Genomic DNA, 25,823 nt, shown 5'->3' with positions numbered 1-25,823 from the left:
AAGACAGTGCAGACCTCTGAAAAGGACTATATTATATGTATAAGAATGTTTTTCATTAAAGCTAAAACAGTGTCCAACAGATACATTGGTGCATATCTGATTACAGCTTTTCGACTTAGCTTGATGTATGTTTTATCCAAAAACACGCATCATTGCTCAGTACCAAAACTTCCCTTACTCCTACCATTCATCTCTACCTGTACATTTCATGCGTTGACATCAAGAGGTAGGGTGTCCTGAGTCTTGTTAAAATGGAGGGGTATGGTAAAGTGGACTATTGCTCTCCTATCTGAGATCTTATGGAAACTGATGTTAATAGAAAATCTCCCCGAATGCCTTACAAATCATTGTCAAGATTTGCCAGCTGCACTCCTTTGTTATGACTTTCTCTGGTGCATTTTTGGGTGTTGTTGGCAAGACCGGGTGACTAATGCTGACTTTCTCAGGAGAGCCGGGATGGGATGGGTCAGCTGTTGGAAATGAGAGCAGCAGCTGTGCTGCGATGGGCACCTGGTGTGCTTTTCTTGGGCATGATCCAGCTGCTGGATACTGGAGTATGTGCCTAGGACCCAGTGGGTTGGACCAGACATCAGGGACTGCTGAGTGTTTTTTGGAGGGGCCAGCTGGGAGGATACCTGGAGAGATGGACCATGGGCCTGGCGCTGACCTAGACGATGGCCATCAGGAGGACAGAGCAGTACAGATGAAGTGCCAAACTGGTATATGCTCCCATACGTGATCTGAGCTGACATGACTTGACAGTGATCCTCCCACCTGACCCATTCTCTCTCAAGGAAGAAAAAAAATTATATTAGACCCCACACTAAATATCTAATGATGTCATTAAGAGTTTACTCTCTGACATACAGCCAATCACATGTGCTAGAGCACCATGAAAACTTAAAACCAATCATATTGTGAAACATTACTTGAAGATGCAGGACCCCAATTTGATCTGACATCTTAACGTGTCTTGTAGCTACACCTGCGGTTGCTGCTTAATCTTTCCAGTGAACTCTACCTTTAAGCTCCAGGCATCCTCCTCATATAGTTAGCAGTTTTTAAAGTCATTTTACATATTTTTAGTGATCTTTGAAATGGGAAGTCTAGGCTTTGCCCAAACTTGATTGTTCAGAGATTAACTGGAGTCATACTTGCACAGTATGTGTTTAAAATAGCTGCTTACTTTACCATTAGCAGTTCTCATACAATTTAGTCAAAATTCTTGTCTCCTCAGTCCAATCCAGGTCAGTTTCAACATTAATTGTGTACCTTTTTTGACACCTTCCATCAAGTTTGATACAGACTGGGCCAGTACTTTTTTTCTAATTAAATGGGACTGAAAACTTATTCTCCTCTTTAACCATTAACCAGAGATTCTGGTCATTTAAGGCATGTTTTTTTTCACCATTAAAGAGAAGAAAACATTGTCAGAGCTCTCTTTTTCTTCTACACCAAGGACAAATTGAGTTATACTTTTGATGTTTGTAGCTCATGGGTTCCATACAGAAAAGGATATTTTTCTTATTTCTTGTATTCAAGCTTGTGCTATGATTTATTTGTTCATTCGTTTTCAATCTTTTGAAGGTGAACGCTGAGTGCAGGAGCTCGGCTGTTATTGTGTGTCAGCCAGTGAGAAATGAACCGCTTTGATTTTACGACATGAAAGTAAAGAAGGCATTAAAATTCATGAACTCATTCATGCACTATGTCATGGTGGCCATTGCACTGCGCTGTGACACACATTACATCATGCAACATGGTCCCATTTCATAGTGGGTTTTACATGTTATGCAACACTTTAGCACTGATTGTTGAACGCTTAAGTGGATTTTCAAACTAAGACATACTGGTCTGATAAGGACTGAATATTAACTTCACTTTTTCTAGTGCCTTCTGCGTCTCTATATATAGAAAGCAGGAGAAGCTGGGGCACTTGGACATGTTTGGACTAAATGACAGATAAAGAGAGACAGAGAGGGTAACAAATGGATGTGGACAGGTGGGTTACACACACTGTGGGGCCAGTGAATCATAAACATATTGATGTCACTGTTCACTATAACAGCAGCATCTTTCATTCCTACTCCTTATTTAATTGCTGTTGACAAGGGTAATAACTGGCTTCTGACCCGGCTGGCTGCTGTGTATGGCAGCCTGCAGGCGACTGTACACTGTGCGTTCCCCGTACCTGTACTAGAAAGCAGTGATGAGCAGTAATTAGCACGCGGACCCCAGAGAGTCTGCACACTGAGCTTGTTGTTGGTTGCCTATGGGGCAGGCGTCCAGTGTTCATGCTAATACAGCGATTACTCAGCCATAGTGAAGTGTGCAGATTTGGTGTCACATAGCGGAAACATCTCACTTCATCACAGGAATAGAAGGGAGAATAACAGCTAATTGGACCAGAAAGAGGCGGTCAGAGAGGGACAAATGCTGCTGGGATGTCAATGCGTTTTAGTCCATGAATTACACAATGCACTGATAGTTTCTGTGTCACCAGCTTTATCATCTCTAGGAAATATAAAGAAAATAGGCTGGCCAAGTTGTTGATTTAATCCAACCAATTTAAGAAGGATTTTAAGCAGCGATAGTGATTACAAGATGATTACTAGTTAAGATATTTTAAAATGGACTTACATTGTTTGGATTTTGAGTTCTTTTTAACCAAATAAAAGGCTACATTTGCAGTAATCTGTTATCAAATCTCTCTTAGAAATGGTGTTAAATTTCAGGCACCAGTTTGGCTCAGTTGGTGTCCAGTGTGCAGTGGCTGGAATCTTAAATGCACTGGACATGGGATCTTGTCTAGATCTCTGTGCTGTTTGGTGCATGCCCCAGTTGCTCTCCTTGTTTAGTGTCTCTTCAGCTGTACTATCAAAACATATGCCAAAAAAGCCCCCAAAATATCCTTAAAAGATAGCTTAAATCTTGTCTCGTCTTATCTCGTCTCGTCTTGTCTTGTTCTAGTGAACACAATATTGTGTCTCATGAGCGTGAGTGTTTTCTTGAGCTTTTTGTTAACCCCTTAAAAATCTGAGGGTCCACCGGCACTCTGGCAGATTTTAAAAAACTTGTTTTTGGCAAGAAACCTTGAAACAAATACATTTGTTTTGGAGATGAAATTTGTTTGTTTTCTTAGCAATTTGAAATTAGATATACCAGTTAGTTTAAGAGCAGTATTTGGTGCTTCTTCCATTGAAATATTTTAAAATACTTACATAGTTCTAAAGCGGATGTATGGCAGCTCCAAATGACATCACTAGAGAAAAATTTAACAATAATGTGGCACCAGTAGAGGGTATTAAATGAAAACTACAAACACAGTCATTGGATGAAATCACTGGTTCAGACAGTGCTTCATCTGAATTGACATGCATCATGTTGTAATGAGAAAAGATGCATTCTGTAGTTAAGATCAACCACTGCATATTTAGATAATACTTGACCATATTTAAGTCAAGTGTATTTGTCAAGGTTTTAAGAACATCTTCTTAAGAACAATTGGTGAATGAGGCCCAGAGTGTGACAATAAACTGGGCAGTCATACAAAATTACACACAGGTTGGCGTAATACTCATTGAATTGAAATGGCAGCCATTCCAATGATCACAATACTTACATTTTGCTACAATGTCATTCTTATACTTTATGTCTAAAAAACCAACATAAAGAGGATAATACTAAAGTGTAATGCTGTCATCTCACTAACTTAATCCGTGACTACACATAAGAAAGAAACAGAAGCAGCGCACTTTCTGCAACTTTTTTTTTTTTTTGACAAAAGGTAAAGGTGAATAGGACTATTTTAGTTCAGTAACTGATTACTTTTATGAAAAAGAAATGTAGATTAATTGAATTGCAAAACTAGCATGTTAGATTACTCATAACAACATAAAAACATAATCTGAGAACGCTGATGTATTACTTTGTGATGTGAGGCCCCAAAAAATGCTTTTATATGTACAACTGCTTTAGCAACTTCTCTATTGGCAGGGAGCACAATCGTGTGGTATCCGTAAATACCTAGCTCATTAAGGAGTATGCGGGTATCAAATCAGTAGGTGTTTTTCACTGTGAATTTCCCTGACAATGGCATAACCAAGCTTAGCTGCCATTACACCTAGAGACATTTATGTTGTTACTGCAACAGCGTAATAGGGGAACTTGGAAGGAAAAATAGATGTACATCCTAATCATTGTTGTTAAATTTGCACGCAGTGGTGGTGCATCACTATCAGCGATCGACTCTTTTTAGGGTGACAGACCTTTTTTTTTTTTCATCTTTGTGGATAAACAATGGGCTGCATTCACCTTTTAGTTCTTTGGACCTGTTATGTTTGATGGAAGTGTGCCTTTCTTGAACACTGTACTGACACATAGGCTCTATATACTGTATGCCAATAATAAACTCAGAGAAAACTGCTCTTAAACATATCTTTTTTAAAACTGCACATTTTTACTCAAAAAATGCCCATTATAAATGTATCTGCTCCATGTAATGCACAGATCTATTTTTATACAGTGCAGCTGTAAAAAAAAAAATGACCTGAAGCCAGATCTCCCATATGGAACACAAACAGCTACAGGAGCGGTCAGCCAAAGGTGAAGTCCTCGGGCCAGACGATGCTGTGGTTACATATGCATCATCATCATCATTGCTGTGTGGAGAATATGACAAATGGGTCAGTGCTGTTTGTAAATGGTGTGTTAAAGCATCAGCTGTACACAATGCTGTTATTTTTGACTAATAGATTCACAGTCCATTAGGCAGAGGTCCAGTCACAGGGCCCTACTCAGGTGTGTTAAGTGTGTGATTTCATTTCACGCTAAAGAGGAAGTCACATTATGCCCTAACATTTGCCTCACTTCACTGTGTGCAAGGTTTTGCAACAAAAATTAGGAAAATTTTGTTAGAATACCCCAAAGTAGATGTAAAGTCTTCATAAAGTGATGTTTAAACTTAAAATACAACTCCATCCTGTCTGCTTTTTCTTCAGACAGTTAACTTCAGTCACAGATAATGGATGGATAAAGGCCACCATGATTTACCATGAAGTAGTGGTGTGGTGAGTCAAATTAGCAGGGAAATCTGCCTAAAAAGTCATATTTTTCTATTAAAATATCATTATTTAGCACCAGTGATATATTGCTGTTGAGTTATTCTGTCCCATACCAAATTAGTATACTGAAGTAGATATTTAAGCGTGGTTCCATGGTTTCGCTCTGCACCTGCTGTGTGCTGTATATGTGATGTGATCATCACAGCTGAGGAGAAGATGCTGTTTCAGACCTCAGCAGCGCCCACCCTTCACTGCAGGCTCCCTGTGATGTGATGCTGGAGCTTGATGAGCACATTGGAGCCGTAATAATTCTCTCTGCTGAGGGAAAACTGGCTTTACAGCTGTGTCTCTGTGCATCCACTGCACCCTTTGTTTATGTTTCCACACTGAGTTTCATCGGCTTGTCGGGTCATAATCTCTCTCTCGCTCTCTTTCTCTCTGTTGCTGTCTTCAGTGACTGGGTGGGTGTTTTTACTGCTCCTCCAACCTAGGAGCTGCTGACTTGTAGTTAATAAGGACGAGGGATGAGGGAGTGGGTGAGTTAGGAGGGAGATGAATCCACTGATAGTGATGGTATGGGGCTGATTGCCACCCTGAGGGCAGACCAGTTAGGGGTCAAACTATCCACTGAGTATAAGAAAAATGAGCACATGCATATATATTTAGTAGGCTACCCATATAACCAGTGCCTTTATTTACAATCTGATTCTGAAGGGAATTTTCAACATGTCATATAGATATACATTTTTCTGTGAAACTCACTTCAGTTCTATCCTGAAATGCCATTTTTCCTTCTGCAAAAGAACAAAGCCACTCTGAGAGGCAAAAACAGCACAGATAACAGTACCTAAAACATATACACATAGAGATAAGGTTGAAAATTGGCAAATAAGCACTTCAAGCATCGGCCTAGAAATGTCCTTGTGCTGAAAATAGTCTTGCAACACACACAGTCTCTGCATTATAGGAAATTCCATATGGCTCAGTTGTTTATAGAAGGAGGTGCTGTGTGAGTAACTCTTGATTTTGATAGGAAAGACCTCACCAAAGAAATCAAGGTTGGATGGATTAATGAGGGGATGAGGATAAAGGTAGTGGGATGATTTGAATAATCCCAAAGTGCTTTGCAAATGGCTTGCGATGCGAACCAGGAAGAGCACTTTTAACAGCTTTTCTCCATAATTATGTGATATCCATCCATGAAATAAGAACAGTGATGAAAACACCAAATAGAGTACAGTTTTCATCAAAAAGAGACCATTGTTCAAAACAAGAATTAAACAGTGGACAACTGGTGGTTAAAATATGATGCCACTGTGGATGTGCAAAACACTACAGTTCCACAAGTGTCCAAAGGCAGCGGTCTCTGAACTCAGCTATGAGCACAGCTTTGCATTTCTGTCATTCCAGATTAGTTTTTTTCTGAAATTACATAGTGGTATCCCCCTCTGTGTCATCAATATTCATATTTACTCCTACTGTGGCTTCTAAAATAATGAAGAAGGGTTTCCTGTTGACTACAAACAGAATTACCGTCCCTCTGAAGCTTCATTCCCAGTCAGCTGTCATCTTTAATGTGTCAGTCTTTGATCCTTTATGGAAAGGAATACAACTGGACCTGTTACAGAGGAAAACACACAAAAATACACACCTTGGACTGCTGTAGCATCCCAATAACTGATTGTCCTTGTCTTTGTGACTTTAAGAAACTGTCTCTTTCTTCTATTTGAACTGTTTGGCATTCAAAGCGTTGCGTTTTGAAGAGGACACTTCCAGTTTCCCATTACAGTGTTTTATTATTGCACTTTGCCCTTCTGGATGTCAGATTAAATCTGCCTCACATAAAAACAGTTGTTTCAAATCATACCGAATGGGTTTTTTTCACTAAAGCTTGAAAATTTTGTCACTCCTTGTAACGTTATGTTTTCATCTTCTTTCTCCTCAGGGCTCAGCTGATTCCTACACAAGCCGACCGTCTGACTCGGATGTGTCCCTGGAGGAGGAGAAGGAGGGCGGCCGGCAGGAGAGGGAGCAGCAGGCCACTGTTCAGCTTGAGAGGGCAAAGGTCAGTTTGACTGGGAAATATTTACAAGACAATAGAGCCACTGACGGTTCTGTTTATCACATGAAACACTGAAAATCTTGGGTCACAATGACAAATGAAAGGCAGATAATTCATTTCCACAGACTGCCATGCATTTATGTTTTGCATCCACTTTGTTTTTGAGGTCTTCTTTTTTTTTCAACACTCTTTTTTATTTGATTTTTGGCACTTAATTTAACAAAAATTTCACATTTGTTACAGAGAATGTGTGCATTCTGAGATTGGCAAACCATATAAATAATAGAAACAACAAAGGCGGTAACAACAGTTATAATAAAAGATAATCTGATCGAAGACAAACCAGAATAAAACTAAGAGGAAAAAAAAAAAAGAAAAACAACGAGCAAACAAATAAATAAATAAATAATAATAATAATAAGCAGGTAATTAAACAAAAGAACAAATGATGTAAAAATAAAAAGTATCATAATAATAACAGTAAAACTGAGATATCGACATACACAAACATATGTCCAAAGACATGAAACATACCTTTGTACAGAGATATGTGAGTAAATTGTGAAAAATATATAAATAGATAAAATAAATAAATAGATAAACACAATCTAGCAATGTTACCGAACAAAAAACAAACAAAGGAGAGGTACATTATTAACCATATCAGTCGTCGGGATAAGTGTACCAATATACCACAAATATGTATAAAAAATATATAAAATAGAGAATGACAATTTGCATATTAGAAAGAGGACTTTTATGGAACAAAATTAAGAATACGCATATGCCGAGTCCAAGATTAGTATTCACTAAATTGCCAATATGTGCCAAAATACAGAAGTATATGTGTAGATAAACATTAATCAGAACATATCAGTGGAAACAACACCAAAACACAGTCTTCCTAAAGAAACCACAGTAGATAATACTGAAAAAAGGTTCGCGGCACTCAAGAGGGCTTAAATGTAAGAGGTGCAATAATGTTCTCCCACCTACCCCCTTAAATAAATGTGTATGAAAACATACATAGCTGTCTGCATGTGTAGTCGTTTTTGAGGTCTTCTAAGAGTCTTTTCTCCCTTATGCCTCAGTGGTATATTACAATAAGGGACAGTAGCTCCTGGCCTTCGATTTCTTTTCAGGATGTACCATATTGTCCAGATGTTTCCCATTCTCTTCTGCTGTGTTTACATACCACAGTTCATCTGAAGGCTTGGATGCTCTTAATCCCAGCACAATAAAACTGCATCACACCTTCCTGTGATGTGGAAAAACTTTTATAGCTGCACTAAAAGGAAAAGACTCTGCTGAGATTTCTTCAGTTTCATAGTTGTGTCACGATTTAATTAGGAGAATCAAACATAGGAGACAAAGGTTTCTCCAATCAACTGATGGTATTATTTTTACACTAAAATACAAAACCACCAGAAGAATTTGAATGTAAGGCTCTTGTTCATAAGGAATGTGCAACTAATGCTATCTTTATTTAGAAAAATCAAAAATACCATGCCAGCTTCATTATATACAACTCCAAATTGGTGCAAAGTGATTTGGTGTGCAGAGCAGGTGTCTTTTCTGTCCGCCACCTGATGCAGTTGCCATTTTTACACCCTGCATTCACATTGGTTACATAGCAAATGACCTCGCACTCCCATTTATGCTTGTCTTATTACAAGGAGTGGTCAGGCACAAAGCTTCTAGGTTCCAGCATTGAGAGCGTAGAAACAGCTGTGCCTTAAAACAACAAAAACCTGGTCTAAAGTCTAAAGCATATGCCTCTGATATTAAAATGATTCATTGATAATTAAGCATGCATTCCTTGTTCAACACATGCTGGTGGCACACCCTCTTCACATAATGTCAGTTCATTGTCTTTAATTCATGTCACTCCCTAAACACCCATGTATAATCAAACCACTTAATCCAACCTCTTTGTGCTCTGTGCCTGGGTTTTGCACCCAGATTGTGCACCGTCAACAAGGCTGCCACAACACAAATACTGATCATGGACTGTAGGCCTCATCATGTGTGGGGGGCCTCACTTTTCACAAGTTTTTAAAGATTATTAATTTATAATTTATTTATTAACTGTAATGCAGACTGTCTGCAGGGTCTTAAAGTATTAAAAGTTTATCAATCAGTGTAGCAAAAATTAAGGCTTTGAAAAAGTTTTAGAAGTGTTTAACTCAAGGCCATAGGGGTCTTAAATTTTGCAGCTGTTTTTTATTGTTTATATGTCATAAGAGGCTGTAGACTGTTTTTTACATTTCATTTTAAGTGCAAGTGATATTCTGATGGAGCTCTACCATATCGGTCTCTGTGCTTGTTTGTGTTCTGGTCTGCTGTGCTATCAGTGCATCCTTAAAGCTCTGTGTGTCCCCAGCTAGCAAGTTAACAAGTGATTGAGTAATATGTGATACAAATACCAGTATCAGTACCGTTACCAAGCCTGAGTACTTGCACTCGTGCTCATGAAACACTACAGATACTGTACTCAGTATCATTGTAAAGCATTATGGTAGTCTTTAATCATGTAAATATGTAGTCAAAGTTGGAGCCATGTCTGCAGTTTGATCACATTTTAACATAAATGAGGATAAACCAGCAGAAGAGAATGAAAACTGATAAATTGTCAAAAGCAGGAATGAAGAACAGTAGTTGATAAAAAAAAAACCTTCCAAAATAATATTAACATCAGTTATGGTAATACTAAGTACTTGCGTTTGTATTCAGTATCAGTGAGAACCCAAAAACAAGTTCTGTAAATCTTATCTATCTGGAAAAATATGGTATCAGTGCATCCCTAAATAATAGGCAAATGCAAGTTTTCTGAGAGGTGGTTGGAGGAGAAGGTGTTGGAGCTGATATTTGGTAACACTTTACAGGATTTTGTAAATAAAAAACAGCTTTGCTGTGAAGCTTTTGCCAAGTGTAATATTAGCACAGAGTTTTTCAATGTTAGCACTGTTAGCTTCTATAAAAGCTTCATTTGCATCTTACAATAACAAATACTGTCTGTTTTTTTTTTTTAACCTTTTTTTTAACATATTTTGTCTTACAATCTTCACAAAACATCCATATAACTGTGTCTCCAATGACACTGGTAAGAAATCAAAGATACAGTGGGGTCTTGAAAAATATCTTGATGATTAAATTTGATATCAAATTTCCTGTACACATCCTGTAATAAATAAATTTCCAACATTACTCTGTAAACTCACTGCCCTGGTTTTGGAAGTTTTTATACATGTTGTTTAAAGCATTGAACTTTTAAAATCAGATAATGAATTATAATTGTTGTCAAGGGCCCTTTACAAGTGCCTGCTTATGGCGTCACTTTGACTACGGGCAAAATGTAAATCATCATGCCCCAATGTAGTGTGTGCTATTGGACAATGCACCGGCTTACACCATCAAAATATGGTCCTTTATCTTTATCTCCTATTCTATAAAATTTTTATGTTCTACCTTGATTGTGTGATCACTTTCAATGTTCTGCCCATCTTACAGACTAAGTCGGTGGCGTTTGCTGTGAGGACAAATGTCAGCTACTGTGGCGCTCTGGATGAGGATGTTCCTGTGGCCGGCACCGCTGTCAACTTTGATGCCAAGGACTTCCTCCACATCAAAGAGGTACAAGTCAGAAACCACCCTGGAGAGTTTGACCGGAGGGGCTGTGTGATTTTTGTCCACTCTCTTTTGTTTACACATTAAATCAGTAAAATGTGCTTCTGTCAAATACGGGTTCCATATTCTACCATTCAATTTCTGTTCCTCTGATCCATATGTGTCTGGTGCCTTTCACTTAAAAGTCCCACAATGCTTTGTAATGCCACCCCAACTGCATAGACTGATTGGCAGCAAGAGCCAGGACATCAGCAGGGTTGTCAAGTGGGAAGCTCCCCTCACATGGTTTTGTCCAATTAATCCTACAACACATTGGGAGGGATGGATAGTGGGCTCTGATGCCTCAGAACCACCCTCCTCTTTCTAAGCTCCCATCTCCCACCACCCTTACCCGTATCTCCCCTCTCTAGTCATTAAGGCGTGCTTCAATGCTTTCCTGGAGCTTTAGATTTTGAGAAATTATTTCTGTAAGCAGGCTTTTTTCTTTGTGATAAAATTATACAATATTTAAGCTTTCATTATTTCTGATTGCTTACACTTTAAGCTAAATGCAGCAGGACCTGTGAAAACAGGGTGAATTAATACCTGCTCTGTTTTTTTTTTTCTTTTGCTGCATAGCTAGTGTGCAGCTATACAAATTTTGTCAGTGGGCCAGATGGCACTCTGCTCTCAGGTCATGTCTCCATGTCTTCTTGGTGTCTGCAAACATTTAGATACACTGGGAGCTTTGTTATTCAATGCCTCTGTCTTTGCATTGTGTGGATGTTGCCTTTATTTTACATTCAGTCGCCAGTTTGCAGAAAGATAAACAAGATTTAAGCAAACCTTTTCTATATTTGTTTTGCACTCAACTACCAGTCACATCTGTTTGATTGACAGTTTGGATCTTTTCTTATTTCTTATGTGCTGTTGCTTAATATACTTAAATGATTACATACTTTTAAGCCGCTAGACGTTTTGTTTTAGTGTTGTCCGCTACTAGTCCGTCCATCAATCTGTACACCCTACCATGAATATTTTACATGCATACTATCTTTCTGGCCATCCTGTTCCTGCAATCTCGCAGCAACACTTTAAAGGATATTCTCCCAAACTTTGCAAAATGTCTACTCGGACTAAAGAATGAACTGATGGAGATCTAAGGTCATGGTCACTGAGCCTCATGTTCATCCCATGCTGGTGAATGCAAGTCTCAAGAACACTTAAAGGGATTTTCTTCAAACTTAGCACACATATCCTCTCTGAATCAATGATGATTATATTTTGGAGGTCATAGGTTAAAGTCCCTGTAAAGTCATAAGAGAAATTTGTTATTCAGATTTGTTGTATCACAGGCCACTGTGTTATGAACTACAATGCTAAATTTCAGTCATGAAAAACATCTCTAAGTTTATAAAATTCAGTTTCAAAATCATAAAAAATTAGCTAGTAAATCTCTATAATGCTGTGGGCGTGTCGGTTGAATGTGCCAAAGCTGTGCCCAATCTTGAGAAAGGTGATCCTCTCAAATGTAAAAAAAAAAAAAGAAATAAAAATGCTAAAAACTTAATGGGGTAATCCTCTGTTTGGTGTGCTGCTATGTTACAACACTATGAAAGAATCACATTTATTTCATGACAGGTAGACAGTTTAGACCATTTTCTGATGTTGCTCTCTACAATGAAAGTCTTTGATGATGATGATGATGATGATGAGCATCGTAGGCTTTTATTGTGACGGACTTGACACGAATAGACCGTGTCTCATCAGATACTAAGATACTGCTTCTTGTAATCATCCAGGACTAAAGACTAGTGAAATATGGATTTAAACATACCTTCAGCAGGTAAGATGTTTGTACAATGAACTATGGCCAGAGCAGCTGTCTGGCACTGTGCCAGAGCAGAGAGATAGACAGCTGCTTTCTTGCACAAATCTCTCTGTTATGGTGCTTTAAATGATCCGTCGGCCACTGTGGCTGATAGATTTGGTAAATTTACCTCACAGCGAACAAAATAACGACAGTTTGCTAGCTTATTTTCAATAAGGGCAGTGACATCAGCTGATAAGATACTTAGTGATTTTATATCATAGCTCTAGGGCTGGGTAATTCCTCGTAGCACCCGATGACGTCATGGGGTGCTACATTGATCCTGCCCAAATTAAACTAAGCTATGAAAGAGGTGAAAAACTTTCAAACAGTCAGTCTAAGCGACTGATCCAAAATTCAGTCACCCGTCTCAGTGTTTTCACATTTGCAACAACCTTATTCCAACATATCCAGTGTGTTAAGTCACAAATTTTGGATTTCACTTTACAGGGGCTTTGAAGACCAGGCCATTAGGCTTCATGTTGATCCCTTGCTTGTAAACAAAATGTCACAAGAATACCGCATTCCAGCTCCTCTTGTTGACACATTACCACTGTATTGCTTGCAGCGACATATAACCACCAGGTGGTTGATCTAGTTTTAGAATGCTTGTGGTAAAGTCTGGTTTTGTATGTTGGACTAAGGTTTTAAATAGTTTGAATCTAAAAAGATGGTGTTAATTTCCTGATCTCATTGCATAAGAATTCACATATTTTTTAGATGAGAGGTTATAAAGAAAGCTTTGTCTTCTTTATATGCATTTGAACCATTTCACAGAGTAATGTTCATTTCTGAGATGTTTTGTCCTCTCCGTCTCTGCAATTTGCAGAAGTACAACAATGACTGGTGGATCGGCCGTCTGGTGAAAGAAGGCTGTGACATCGGCTTCATCCCGAGCCCCCTAAAGCTGGAGAACATCAGACTCCAGCAGGAGCAGAAGAGAGGACGCTTCCATGGGTGAGTCGAGGAGAAATATAGGGATGAGATGAGAAATGAGCTGGTATTGTAGAGGAGACACACGGAAGGCTCAGAAGGGATAAAGAAAGTTTGAGAATTTGGGGACGTGTTAAGGAGAGAGCCACTTCAGATATGAGTAAATCTGGCAGTGAGAAGAGGCGGCAGATAGAGAGGGAGTCAGATGGATTAAAGCCAAGCTGTGTCGTGCAGTCCAGCCTCTCAGAGGTGTGCCTGGATCCTGGCCAGAGCTGAATTTTCCATCAGATGGGGCGATGAATTTCAGCCAGGAAGGCGATTAGAGAGGTTGAGAGCTTTAGACCAACCTCGGTTGAAATATAAAGTAAAAAAGCAAGTAATTTCTCTTTTTTTCCCTTTCTTATATTTTATTTTTTTTATATGTATTTTTATTAGGTTTTACAAAGCAAAGTATCAAGCAATTACACATACCCACTGACAATTAGCAAGCAGCCAATATAAAACAGACAATTTGAAAAAAATACTTTTATTATAAAGAAAATTCATGTGTAGTCCTCACCTCAATATCAACATGTATTTAGTTACAGAATAATGACTCTGTGTCAGTTTGCAGATGTGGTTTATCCAAGCACAATATATCACATTGTATTTAATTATCCTCTTGTCTTTTAATATGGAAAGCCTAAGAAGTTGTGCATCCTTACATTTTTCTTTACTCCATTTTTTATGATAGTGAGTTATTTCTGGTTGTTTCTTGAGATTTGTACTTATCTGTATTGTTAAAGTCTGGTTGTACAAAAGGTTTTATCTGGTAAGTTATCTGGACTTGGGAATGCAGGTTTGCTTAGTGTTACATGTACAGAAGCTACAGTCCTCGTCGCACTGGTTGTAGGTTTAACTACAAATCCTGACACTGTTTTGGTGCATGACATCCTCCCCCTCCCTCTCCCTTTATTCTTATTTTACAGGGATAGTTCATATCAACCAAGTTTTCTGTATAAATGAATTTATAAATATGGTAGTTAGCCAAAAGGCTAGTTTACATTGGCAGTCCCTGGCTAAATGGTAGAATAGGCTCTTTAAAATTTTATTTTAGTTATAATGTGCAAATCTAATTTTGACAGCCTCAGTGCAGAAGGAGCGTTGCACCCACCCTGAGATTTCTAGCACTCTTCCAAGAGGGTCCTACTCTGGAACCACCTGATAACAACTTTAATTTTCCTATGAACAGGAATTAATTTCTCAGAATCTCACAACTTGAATGAACTCCTGATCATGAGAGAACCAGTGTTGTTTATCCTGTGATAACGAAGAAAAAAAGGAAAGATCTTTAGGAAACAACCTAAATATATTCCTGAAAACCAAGTAACTTAAAAAACAAGGAAGATGTAAGGGCATCCGTACTTCTATCTCAAAGCAACTGAAATTCTTAGTTAGTGTTTTTTAATTCAGAAACATCAATCTGTTCTGTTATAAACTCTAACTCTTAACACTTCTGAAGTGAATTTACTGTCTTTTAAGGTCTTTTTCCTCAGTGACAGGGACACTTCTATTTTACCTGTGACATCTGGCTTGATTTCACATGAAAAATGTGTTTGTTTCTCCGTTTTGTTTTAGCAGCAAGTCAAGCGGGAATTCCTCCTCCAGTCTTGGAGAAATGGTGTCAGGGACGTTCAAGCCAAATCCAAACTCTGCAGGTTGGTCCCAGAGATACTATTTCTGATTCATAAATAGAGATTTTAATTTATATTTGAGTCTAGGTAACAGTGGGAGCATTTACACATCACTGATCTTAGTCCAACATCAAGTTTGCTCTAACTTGATCTTTTCTGTTTTTTTTTTTCTTTTTTTGTAGGAAAGCAGAAACAGAAAGTGGTGAGTCGAGTCATTTTCTTCAAATATTTTCTTATTGCTCATAAAAAAAATCCATATAAAGCGCAGGCAAATAATAAAGAAGGTTAAATTTAGAATTATCGTCTATCTGATATTATGGGTTTGACTCTTAACGGCATTATCTGATCTCCTTTTATTATATGACTGTTCTGTTTTGTGATAATTTGACATATAAAACAGTCTACAGTTAAAAGACAATAAAGTAAAACTCTTTTGGTCATTGGGAAATCTCTTTAACTTCAAGAACTTTATCATAATTTTAGCTGGAAGAAAAAATAGATATGGAGGAGGTCAGAGGAGTTGATTTGTGTTGTGAAGGCTGGTTCACACTGATAAGAGTATTTTAAGTTGAAGGGAAAAACATGAAGTCATGCATAGTTTAAATTAACATTCCTTTTTATCATGGCAGTTATAAATCAAAATTGAGTGAAGCTGAACTGATTTATCAATTAGTTAAACATTTTTAACAAAGATAGTCTGATTCTGTCTTTTCTTCTTTAGTCCTGCATAATGCAAGAGGACTGAAAGAATAAAGAGTTGTCCTCTTTATTCTTTTAGTCCTCTTGTGTTGTCTATATATGCTGAATATATTTCCTTGAGGATTTTGAGGACATCATGTCAGCTTTTGAGAAACGCAGGCTGATTTTTCACTATTTTCAGACATTTTATGGTCCAACAAACATAGACAAGCAGAGTGTCCACTTTGATTTAGTCACGCCAAAGTCAACGGGTTAGAATAAATTAATTCATTGCTACATCTGAGTCAGAGTCAGATGAATCTGATTCTCAGAAGTGACTCTTCTCAAAAGTGATAAACCATTTGTACCATCACAATGTGTTCTGAAATGATGTGTCTGTAAATTAAATCAAAACTCAGTTACAGTCATTTAAGGCATGAAAATACTTTATTACAATATAAACGGGACATTGTGCCTGATCTGTAAAAGATTCCTCAGAGCCCTTGACTTTCTAATATAAAATCGTGACTGTCACGGTGTATGTCCACCCCTCCAGGCTGAGCACATCCCTCCCTATGACGTGGTTCCCTCCATGAGGCCGGTTGTCCTGGTGGGACCGTCTCTGAAAGGTTATGAGGTAAGTCACACTACTGCTGTCTGAGCCATCTGACTAAGCCTGTTTCCCACAGAAGTGCCTTCATCCTGACATCACTACCAAACTCATCTCTATGATTCAACTTCCTCGTATTCTTAGACAAATTTTTTCTGTGCTGTAAGAGGTCAAAACATATATTAAACAATGACAAATAAAGACTGCTGGCATGCTGAATTTGCATGACTGCACCATTCATACAAATAGCAACACTTTAAATGCTTAAGTGCAAAATAAGACATCAAAATACAGACCATAAATCATAGTTAGGCTATTATATGTAAACGACTCTCCACCTTGGGCTTGGGCATTGAGATTTTCTAAATGCCAACATGAGAGACTCCCGTGGTTGCAATATAAAGGTTTGTGTGTAACTTGAAAGAATTATAGCACCATCTTGCCTACCTTTTCATGGATTTTTTTCCTTTTTAAGATTTTGCTAATTGGTGACCTTTGAGTTTCTAGACAGCGCGTGCTGTCCACTCCTGCCCATACCCGTAACAGGTCTGTCCAATCCGACCCGCATGGCACACAGATACTGACAATCCATGTTTAATATTCACAACAACAGGCAGTATGTTTAATTAAAGGAATGAAAATGTGAATGTTTTCACTCAAGCACCACTTTGACAAAGTCTCCTCCCTGAATGAAGGAAACTCCTCTGAAAACCACCCCGAAATTCACATCCTCATCATGCATAACACTGCTGGGAGCCACAGACTGATTCAGCCCCTGGTTATGGCTTAGTAATAGCTGTGTCAAAGTAATATTTACTGATCTTATGCACACATCGTTTGTCAACATTTATTTTAAAGGGGACATATTATGCAAAAATCACTTTTTCAGGCTTTTCTAACAAGAAGATGTGCCCCTGGCCTGTCCACAATCCCCAAAAGTAACAGAAAAGCCCCCCCACCCACCCACCTTTCAGAAAATGTGTCCTAAAACAAACTGTTCTCAGATTTTACCCCCATGACCTCACATAGGGAGTAAGCACCCACCCCCAGGTTTGGTTGGCCCTCCCCACTTGGAATCTGGGAGATTGCTGGTTCAAATCCCAGTCAGGTTTTTAACTTTGGATGGAAGTGTCTGTAACATCAGGAGTGCCACATCAATTTCCCTGAGAGGGGTGTAGTCAGGGGCGGAGTCAGACAGCTTATTAACACTTAAAGCCACAGACACAGAAACAGCTCGTTCTGAGCAGGACTGAAACAGAGGGGTTTTAGACATGCAAAAATCCAGTACTGGAGTGTTTTTTCAGCAACAAACTTCACATGCATGTTTTGAGGACCTATGAGAACAATATAAACTTGTCTTAAAAGGGCAAAGTATGTCCCCTTTAAAGCTATACAGAGGTGGAATTGTTTCAATTAATTGTTTCAAGGACAATTGGAGCAGAGGTGTAGCTTGCAAATCAAGACAGACAGACAGACAGACACACAGACACGCCACGAGTTCTAGTAGTAAGAGGCAGAGAGTGTCTTTCTTAGAATAGCACATTTGTGAGCTGATAAGTGCAACATAATTTTAATAATCATTTTACCCAATCATATTTGAATGTGAATTTGTGGAAAATTTTGTCTAGTGTCAAATTCTACTTAAAGTTGTGTAAGTGGAGTTGGAGTATTGTTTTAAGATTAATAGGTAAATGAGGCCTATTATATTTAGTTAAAGGTTGTTATTGAAGATACTCTTCACCGTCATTAATTTATTTCAATGTGGTGTAGCTCATATGCTTAAATAGAATATGGTCACTTTGTCAAGTAGAATGCAAAATAAAAATGGACAGAGTGCAAAACTTGAGGCTTCAGTCCAACCAGTAGGGGACATCATAATTCACATTTTCTATAATCTCAAAGATCTCCACTTTAAAGCTCATTTTACAGCATAAATTAGCCCGGGTAATAGAATATAATCTGATTTCTACACAGATGCAAGGTCGACTTATGTAGTATTATGTTTTAGTCATTCTACATTCTCATCATTCCCCCTAAAGATTTCCAGAGATATGATAGCTTCAGGTGATCATTGATTATCAGTTTAACACTAAACCACAGGGCAAACAAGAAAGGAGGCTGAGGAGGAGGAAGTGGAGGAGCTGGAGTCAGTTGTCATGGAATCACAGGCTCAGCCTCCCATTCTGATATTGCCATGGTGACAACCTTACTGGTAAACTGCAACAATCTGAAAAAATGGAGCATGGTTTGAAATTAGAAGTAGTGAATAATGCACTGTGCCAAGGTTTCAGGGTAGGATAGGTGACTGCAAAGAATTTAATGTTTGACAGATTTTTAGATGCTTAGCATGATTGGCACTTTGAAAGCTCATTTTTTAGTATGAGAAAGTGGCTCAAGATGATAAAGATCAAAGTTTTTTTACTACCCAAGCTTTACTATCTACTGATAAACCAAAGGAAAAATGTATTTCTGTTTTTTCCCCCGTGAAATTAATGAGAGAGGGCATTTTGTCCAGCTTGTGTTGTGGCTGGTGCAGTTTCAGTACAAGTGACAATATCAAAAATACTCCATTTGGAAAAGGATGTATCTAACTTGCATGTAAATGAAAATACAGACTTGTCTGAAAAGATGTTCTTAAAGTGAAAGTAAAAGTCCTGGTTTTGCATCAGCATGACCTTTGCGCGCTATAAAATACCGCTGTTCTGAGAGTCCTGTTCTTACTTAACAGCATTTTTGTAACAGTAGACCTTAAATATCAACACAGATGAATGCCTAAAAATGTATCACATTTTAAAAGGATATGTACTACGAATGCATATAAAGTTCTAAAGAAACTAATGATTACAGTTGACAATTTGTAAAAACAAATAATAAAACATGTTTTATGACTCAGATTAGAAAATCTTTTTTTATTTATTTATTTATTTTTTTTACTCTTTGCCAGCAGCAGATTAGAAAATCTGAATAAAAATAGAGCATCTTGGTGAATACATAATTTTTCAGTTTACTGAAGTACTTCAAAATAGAGTTTTTAAAATTATATATTGTTGGGCTTTTTATGCCTTTATTGATAGAGGAGGACAGTAACCTGGCACGCCAGTTGGATTTGTTTCACACATCCATCTGCAAAACCACTTATAGCCAGCGATTGGGAAAGGGCAGAGCCTTTGAATAAAAACTCAGAGGGTGATCAGATGAACGTTTTGTCTGTCACATCTTTTCGAGCCAATCAGAGCAACAAAACATGTGACGTAGCCACTACCAAGCTGGCTACGCCCCTACTAAGGGGGGAACTCCACACAGAACTGCATAACGTGAACCATGGCAATTGTAGACATGTCAGTACAAATGTCATTTTTGAAAAGAACACAACTCACTGCTGTCCTTTGTTCTTCTTTTAACGAAGAAATGTCGTCAAGTTCTGATAAAACTGGTGCTTTAGCAGCATCCACGCTAATGTCTTCTGCCATAAATGCACCGGCCTCTTGTTGCTGCTTGTTTACATCATGACTCCGCTGAGCCAAAAAGTACTGCCCCTCATCGCTGGTTGGTCCTGTCACTTTCTAACTGGGCCCAAACGGTTTAGACGGGAGCTTTGTAAGATAGATTCACCAGTGAGAAACAGGGAAACGGGCGTATCCATCTGCTTTGCAAGGCTTGGAGGACAGCAGACAGAGTCGGAAATAGGGATGAACCAGGGCCGCCCTTACACCTGGGGCACGCCAGCTGTCTGCTCCTCTTGGGCAAGACACTTAACCCCAAACTGATACCAGTGCTGCATCAGTGGCATGTGAATTGGTATGAATAAAAATCAGCTAATGCTGATGGCCACTCTACATAGCAGCCTTCACTATCACTATGTGAATGTAGAGTAAATAATTATTAAGAGCACTTTGAGTAGTCAGACGACTAGTAAAGCATTATACAAGCTCAAGTCTGTTCACCATTTACCATTAATGATATCTTACCAGTCTTCTCCCTTCTTCCTTTTCCTCCTATGTCCCCTACATTCTTCCTGATGTATCGCTGCAGGTGACAGATATGATGCAGAAGGCGCTGTTTGACTTCCTGAAGCACAGATTTGACGGGAGGTGAGCATGCGAAGCAAGGCAGCACCTGTCATACCTGCATCTTTGCATCATCCCACTGTCAGATCTCTGTATGAAATGTATGTTGTTTGTTATTTCAGGATATCCATCACACGGGTAACAGCTGACATATCATTGGCCAAGAGGTCAGTACTAAACAACCCCAGTAAGAGGGCCATCATTGAGAGATCCAACACCCGCTCCAGCCTTGGTAAAACTACAGGCACTGCCTCACTCAATGATGTGCATGTCTTGTTGTTGTTGTAAATATTGTAGTATTAGCCTCTTATTCCTTTGTGTTCATTGCTTTTCTGCTTTATGTTGTTGTCGTGTTTTTGTAGCTGAGGTCCAGAGCGAAATAGAGAGGATCTTTGAGCTGGCTAGGTCTCTGCAGCTGGTCGTGTTGGATGCAGACACCATTAACCATCCAGCACAGCTCATCAAGACCTCATTAGCACCAATTATCGTCCATGTTAAAGTGTCCTCGCCTAAGGTAAGACTGAAGCTTTGATACTGCAAAGCCATCCAATAAACCTGGGCTGTAATCTCAGTGGATACTGTAAAAAGCCTTGAAGCTGCTGTAATCATTAAAAATAACATGCTACATTTGGCTGCCAGTAATAAGCAAACATGCGGAAAAGAATCTCTGAAATGACGTGCTTGTTGCATTTCAATAAGAGGAAACCCATGCAGGCTGCTTCCTGAGGCATGGCTCTTAACTTGATCACCCTAGCCATTTAAACATGATGTTTATTCCACAATAGGAGTCACTTCCTTGTGTTTTTTTTTAATCTGCATGTTCTTCCCACAGGTGCTCCAGCGACTGATCAAATCAAGAGGGAAATCTCAAAGCAAACACTTGAATGTGCAGCTTGTTGCAGCAGAAAAACTAGCACAGTGTCCTACTGTGAGTAAACTTCAAAAACCCTATTCAACTTAGAGGAAAAACTACCTAGTTATGTTTCATCGTGCAGCCTCCAGTGGTGAGACTTAAGAGAAGAAATGCATATGCAGGAGCTGAAGCTACTCTTAACTGTCTCTTTTCCACCGCAGGAGATGTTTGATATAATCCTGGATGAGAACCAGCTGGAGGATGCGTGTGAACACCTGGCAGAGTACCTGGAGGCATACTGGCGGGCTACCCACACTTCACTAAGCACACCACTCAACCCCCTGCTGGGACGCAATCTGGGCTCCACAGCGCTCTCTCCATATCCTGCTGCCATTCAGGTGAACCTGTCAAACAAGAACAAACAATGGATCTGTAGTATTCTCCATCTATGGCTGTTAATTAAAGACTACAACTCCCAGATTAATTAACAGTGACTGTTCACATGCTGCTTATGTTTATGTAGACCTTGACATTTACAACCATATGTACGGAGAAAAATGGCAACAGCATGTGAATCATGTGTTTATGATACCTGGACACCCCAAAGCCAAAGCTGAGATGCATGAATAATGCAGCTCCAATTCCAAAAAAGTTGGGACAGTGTGTAAAATGTGAATAAAACAGAATAGTGATTTGCAAGTTTGGCAGAAAGACAAGCTATTTGAGGTTAAATTGATATTGCATTGAGGAGAATATAGGCACACAAGCTAAACTTATCGCCTGAAACATATTCCAAAAAAGTTGGGACAAAACTAACAGGGTTTTTCTTGAGATGGATTTGTTAAAGGGTGGACACCCACTTGTTCCCGTTAAAGCATGCCGTTTTACTTTTCCATCACTGTTTTGCTGAGTTGGGCTCTGTCGCCGAGAATGGTCCTACTCTGTAGCAGGGCCCAAGCAGACCCGCTCCACCTCCAAGTGTGCCACAGTGACGCCACAGCTGTTTGCCATCATTCGGGGATGACTCTCAGACAAATTTATGTAGCAGCGGCTGCCCCAGACTTTTCAAATACCTGCTCAGTTACCAATAGAAGAAGAAACGTTGAAGTGGAATCAATGGGTGCTTCTTCTTCTTCTGGTGGAATAAAACAATGCTTACTGAAGCACAGCTGTTTAACATCATCAACTCAAAGTGTCGTGTCTTCAGCTCTAGATGTGCCTTCAAACGGGTAGCTCGGTTGAGGTGGAAAAGCAAATCCTCTTCCATGCTGGGCTGCCATGCCGAGCCAAACAAAGTATAGCCAAGCCGCCCAATGTAATGGAAAAGCCTAAAAAGGTCAGCCCAGTCAGCATGTCCATGTGAGCCCTATATGGGTTAGAGATGGGCTGCAAAAATGGGTCCAATGCAGGTTTGTCTGCAGGTGGCCCCACCATTCAAGCAGGATCTACTTGAAATCTATAGAAATGGGGCCTATATGGGTCTCATAGAGAATGTCTAGATAGGCCCTATCAGAACCCCATGTTGATCCCACTTGAAGATCACATGGGCAATCACAGGTGGGGCCACCATGGAGCCTTCAGACAAACCTACATGGAACCCATACTTGCAGGCCACGTATAATCAATATGGAGCCCATATGGGCATTCTGGCTGGGACTAGACTAGCTTAAAATAGATCCACTGGTCAGAACACTATCTGTAGATTTTCTACCTCTTACCTGTAGTAAGCAGGGATCCCAGGTTAATCAGGCTTCATGAAACACACTAATATAAATTCAGACACAGAGACTAAATGTTTTGATGTTTACATTTTAGACAAAACCTTTATTCAGGACATTTATTTGAGTGATTAAACATTTTAAAAAACCCTGTTCACACTCTCTCATAGAGGTGGTGGGAGGTCCTAATGCCAGACCAACTGAGGACCACTGGTGTAAAGAACAGTAGCTGCGTTGATCCACATCTCAGTGACCACTGACAGACATGTGTGACTCATTTAGCTTACTATTCTTTGATGCAAATGTATACTTGTAGTGCAGTTACAGTAAAGTCCCATCGTTTGGCAGTGGTGTGAGTGTAGAGTTGTTTGTCAATGTTTTACAATTATTATGCAATTTTTACATCATGTTCTGCTTTATGATTTATGTATAGTTATTGTGTGCATTATTCTTTACTGTTGTAGCAAATAAACGCCCTTACAGAATCTGTATTTTCTTTCCCTGACAGGCCCAAAGAAACCGAAACAGCAACCACACCACAACAGACCACTCCCCTGTTGAACGCCGCAGCCTGATGCCTGCTGATGAAAACTACCATAATGAACGGGCAAGGAAAAATCGCAACCGTCTATCCTCGGACTCACAGCACAGCCGAGACCATTCCCCTCTCGTAGAGGAGGACTACCAGGACCCCTACCAGGATTCCTACAAGCCTCATCGCAATCGAGGATCCCCAGGAGGCTACAACCATGACTCCAGGCAACGGCTTTGAGCTCTCTTAACCAAGTGTAGGCCTGTATTTCTCTTTACGACCACTATGGACGGAAGAGTCGAGGCCCTTTGATGTAACATGAAGAAAATTACTACACTCATGTGGACTGTGACAACCTTGTATTGATGTGTAGTACCTCTTTTCCCTCTGGCCTTGGCTCCGACCAAATGAAAACATAAAAAATAAGAATTCTGCTTCATGCTTTGAGTCAAACAAAGGAAAAGACTGGATGTGAAAGTAGCACAAGATTAGACAAGAACGAAGCTGGACCTGATCTAAATATTCCCCAGATGTAGCCTGTGAGTTAAGTACACTTGCAGGTGGTCGATATAGGCTCTCCTGGACCCTTCCTGCCATCTCAGCTGTTACTGTAGCATGCAGGTAGGACTGTTCAGGTCACTACTTGCCTCAGCCAAACAGCAAGAGCATCCAGCAGTGATGATGAACACAGAACCTGTTTGCACGCGTTCAGGAGCTGCTAGAAGCAGAACAAAATGCATCTTTAATGCTCCTCTAGTTTGTTTGCCACAGTCCTTGATGTGAGTGTAATAAATCCTGTGGAAGCCTGTTCCCAAATCCAGAGTTTAAAACATTTGTTTATGAACATGGATAGTGTTTTGTTTAATTCCTGGTTCATACAGTAGCTCTTTGGGCCCCCTTTTTGTTATTTCATCAACCATTTAAAGACAGAATATTACAACTCCTGCAGATACTTATACAAATTACAGTTAAAAACCTCAAGATTGAGGCTTTTTATTTCTTTACATTTTTGTCAATCCGTAAGAAGAGAAATATATGTAAGTATAAAAATCTATCGGATAGATATATATATATATATATATATTTGAAAGCTCCAACCCTCAGGAATCAGAGGTTTAAATGACGTTAAGTGTTTAACAGATGTAGCGTTCATGTTCCTACCCATCTGAAGTAAATTTAATTCCTGATTATTATGATTTAGATGATCCAAATAGAAATAAGTCACAAGTAAGGTCAAGCCAGCATCTTTTTGTCATATAAATATTCCATAAATGTATGTACTGCTGTCATCTGATATTTTCTTGGCAGGACATTAAAGTTAATATTTAATTCAATTAAACTGGATTTTAATGAATGATTGATATTGAGCGCTTCCATGTGTAAATACTGTCAAAATAATCAAAGGAAAGAGACTAAAGCATATAAGGTATGATAAACTATCCGTATTGTTTCTCTTTTTAAAACCTTTCAGATACTTTCCAACATCAAGAAAAAAACTTTCTCTGCCATATTTCATGATCAAATTTAATGAAAATACACTGAAATGTTTTCTTTGAGTAGCAACTTCAACTGCCCCAGTTTTAGCCAAAGCTTTGTTATCTTTATTACTGTAGGACTGCAACTGAATTCATCAAAAGTCTTTTACATGCTACTTTTTTAGGAAATGTGAAAAAGTTCCCTTAACTTTCAATCGAATAGACTTTCTGATAAACTGCCAAAAATCACAAGGTTAATACTTTTAAACTTTTAAACAACATTTTTTTCAATTCTCTACTTTGAGTGGTCCTTTTATTTTCTTTCAGTTCATACGTCATGAATTCCATTGTGCTCCAGTGATCCTGGAAAACAACTATTGACTTCTGTTCTAATATGCCATATACAGTAGCTTTTACTGTTGTTGTTTCAGCATCTGGAGCAACAGCTTAACATAAGAGTTAAATACTGCCTGTGAGAGAATGATGCATTTATTAGAAGTTTGTGTGCACTGTCATTTTACAATTGTAATGAAATAAACTGCCCTTATGCTGTTGCATGTTATACTGTTTTTTGTTCAGAACACGTCTGCTCTTTGTTATTATTTATCAATTTCTGCAGCTTTTCAGTGCAGACAAAGATTACTTAAACATCCATTTTCTTCCACCTATCAACGGCCAGGTTG

At 38.9% G+C, this 25,823-nt stretch overlaps 1 protein-coding gene across 3 annotated transcripts in view; it reads left to right on the top strand.

The window, feature by feature from the left end:
- The window catches only part of cacnb4a (calcium channel, voltage-dependent, beta 4a subunit), a 63,369-nt gene extending 37,696 nt beyond the window's left edge, over window positions 1-25,673 (top strand). For 2 of the 3 annotated variants that reach the window (XM_041807888.1, XM_041807890.1), the window contains 12 exons: window positions 7,009-7,128; window positions 10,636-10,758; window positions 13,431-13,558; window positions 15,152-15,231; window positions 15,390-15,409; window positions 16,442-16,522; window positions 20,528-20,586; window positions 20,685-20,794; window positions 20,925-21,076; window positions 21,395-21,490; window positions 21,637-21,813; window positions 23,642-25,673. In XM_041807888.1, the coding sequence (XP_041663822.1) occupies window positions 7,009-7,128; window positions 10,636-10,758; window positions 13,431-13,558; window positions 15,152-15,231; window positions 15,390-15,409; window positions 16,442-16,522; window positions 20,528-20,586; window positions 20,685-20,794; window positions 20,925-21,076; window positions 21,395-21,490; window positions 21,637-21,813; window positions 23,642-23,905 (1,410 nt within the window). In that variant the 3' untranslated portion in view covers window positions 23,906-25,673. The remainder of the gene's footprint in view (window positions 1-7,008; window positions 7,129-10,635; window positions 10,759-13,430; window positions 13,559-15,151; window positions 15,232-15,389; window positions 15,410-16,441; window positions 16,523-20,527; window positions 20,587-20,684; window positions 20,795-20,924; window positions 21,077-21,394; window positions 21,491-21,636; window positions 21,814-23,641) is intronic. The other variant, XM_041807889.1, reaches the window with a different exon arrangement.
- The last annotated feature ends 150 nt before the right edge of the window (window positions 25,674-25,823 follow it).

The sequence above is a fragment of the Cheilinus undulatus genome, linkage group 15 (assembly GCF_018320785.1).
Source record: "Cheilinus undulatus linkage group 15, ASM1832078v1, whole genome shotgun sequence".
Taxonomy (NCBI): Eukaryota; Metazoa; Chordata; class Actinopteri; order Labriformes; family Labridae; genus Cheilinus; species Cheilinus undulatus.
Note: the sequence above shows the minus strand (reverse complement) of the source record. Positions and strands in the feature narration are given on the sequence as shown.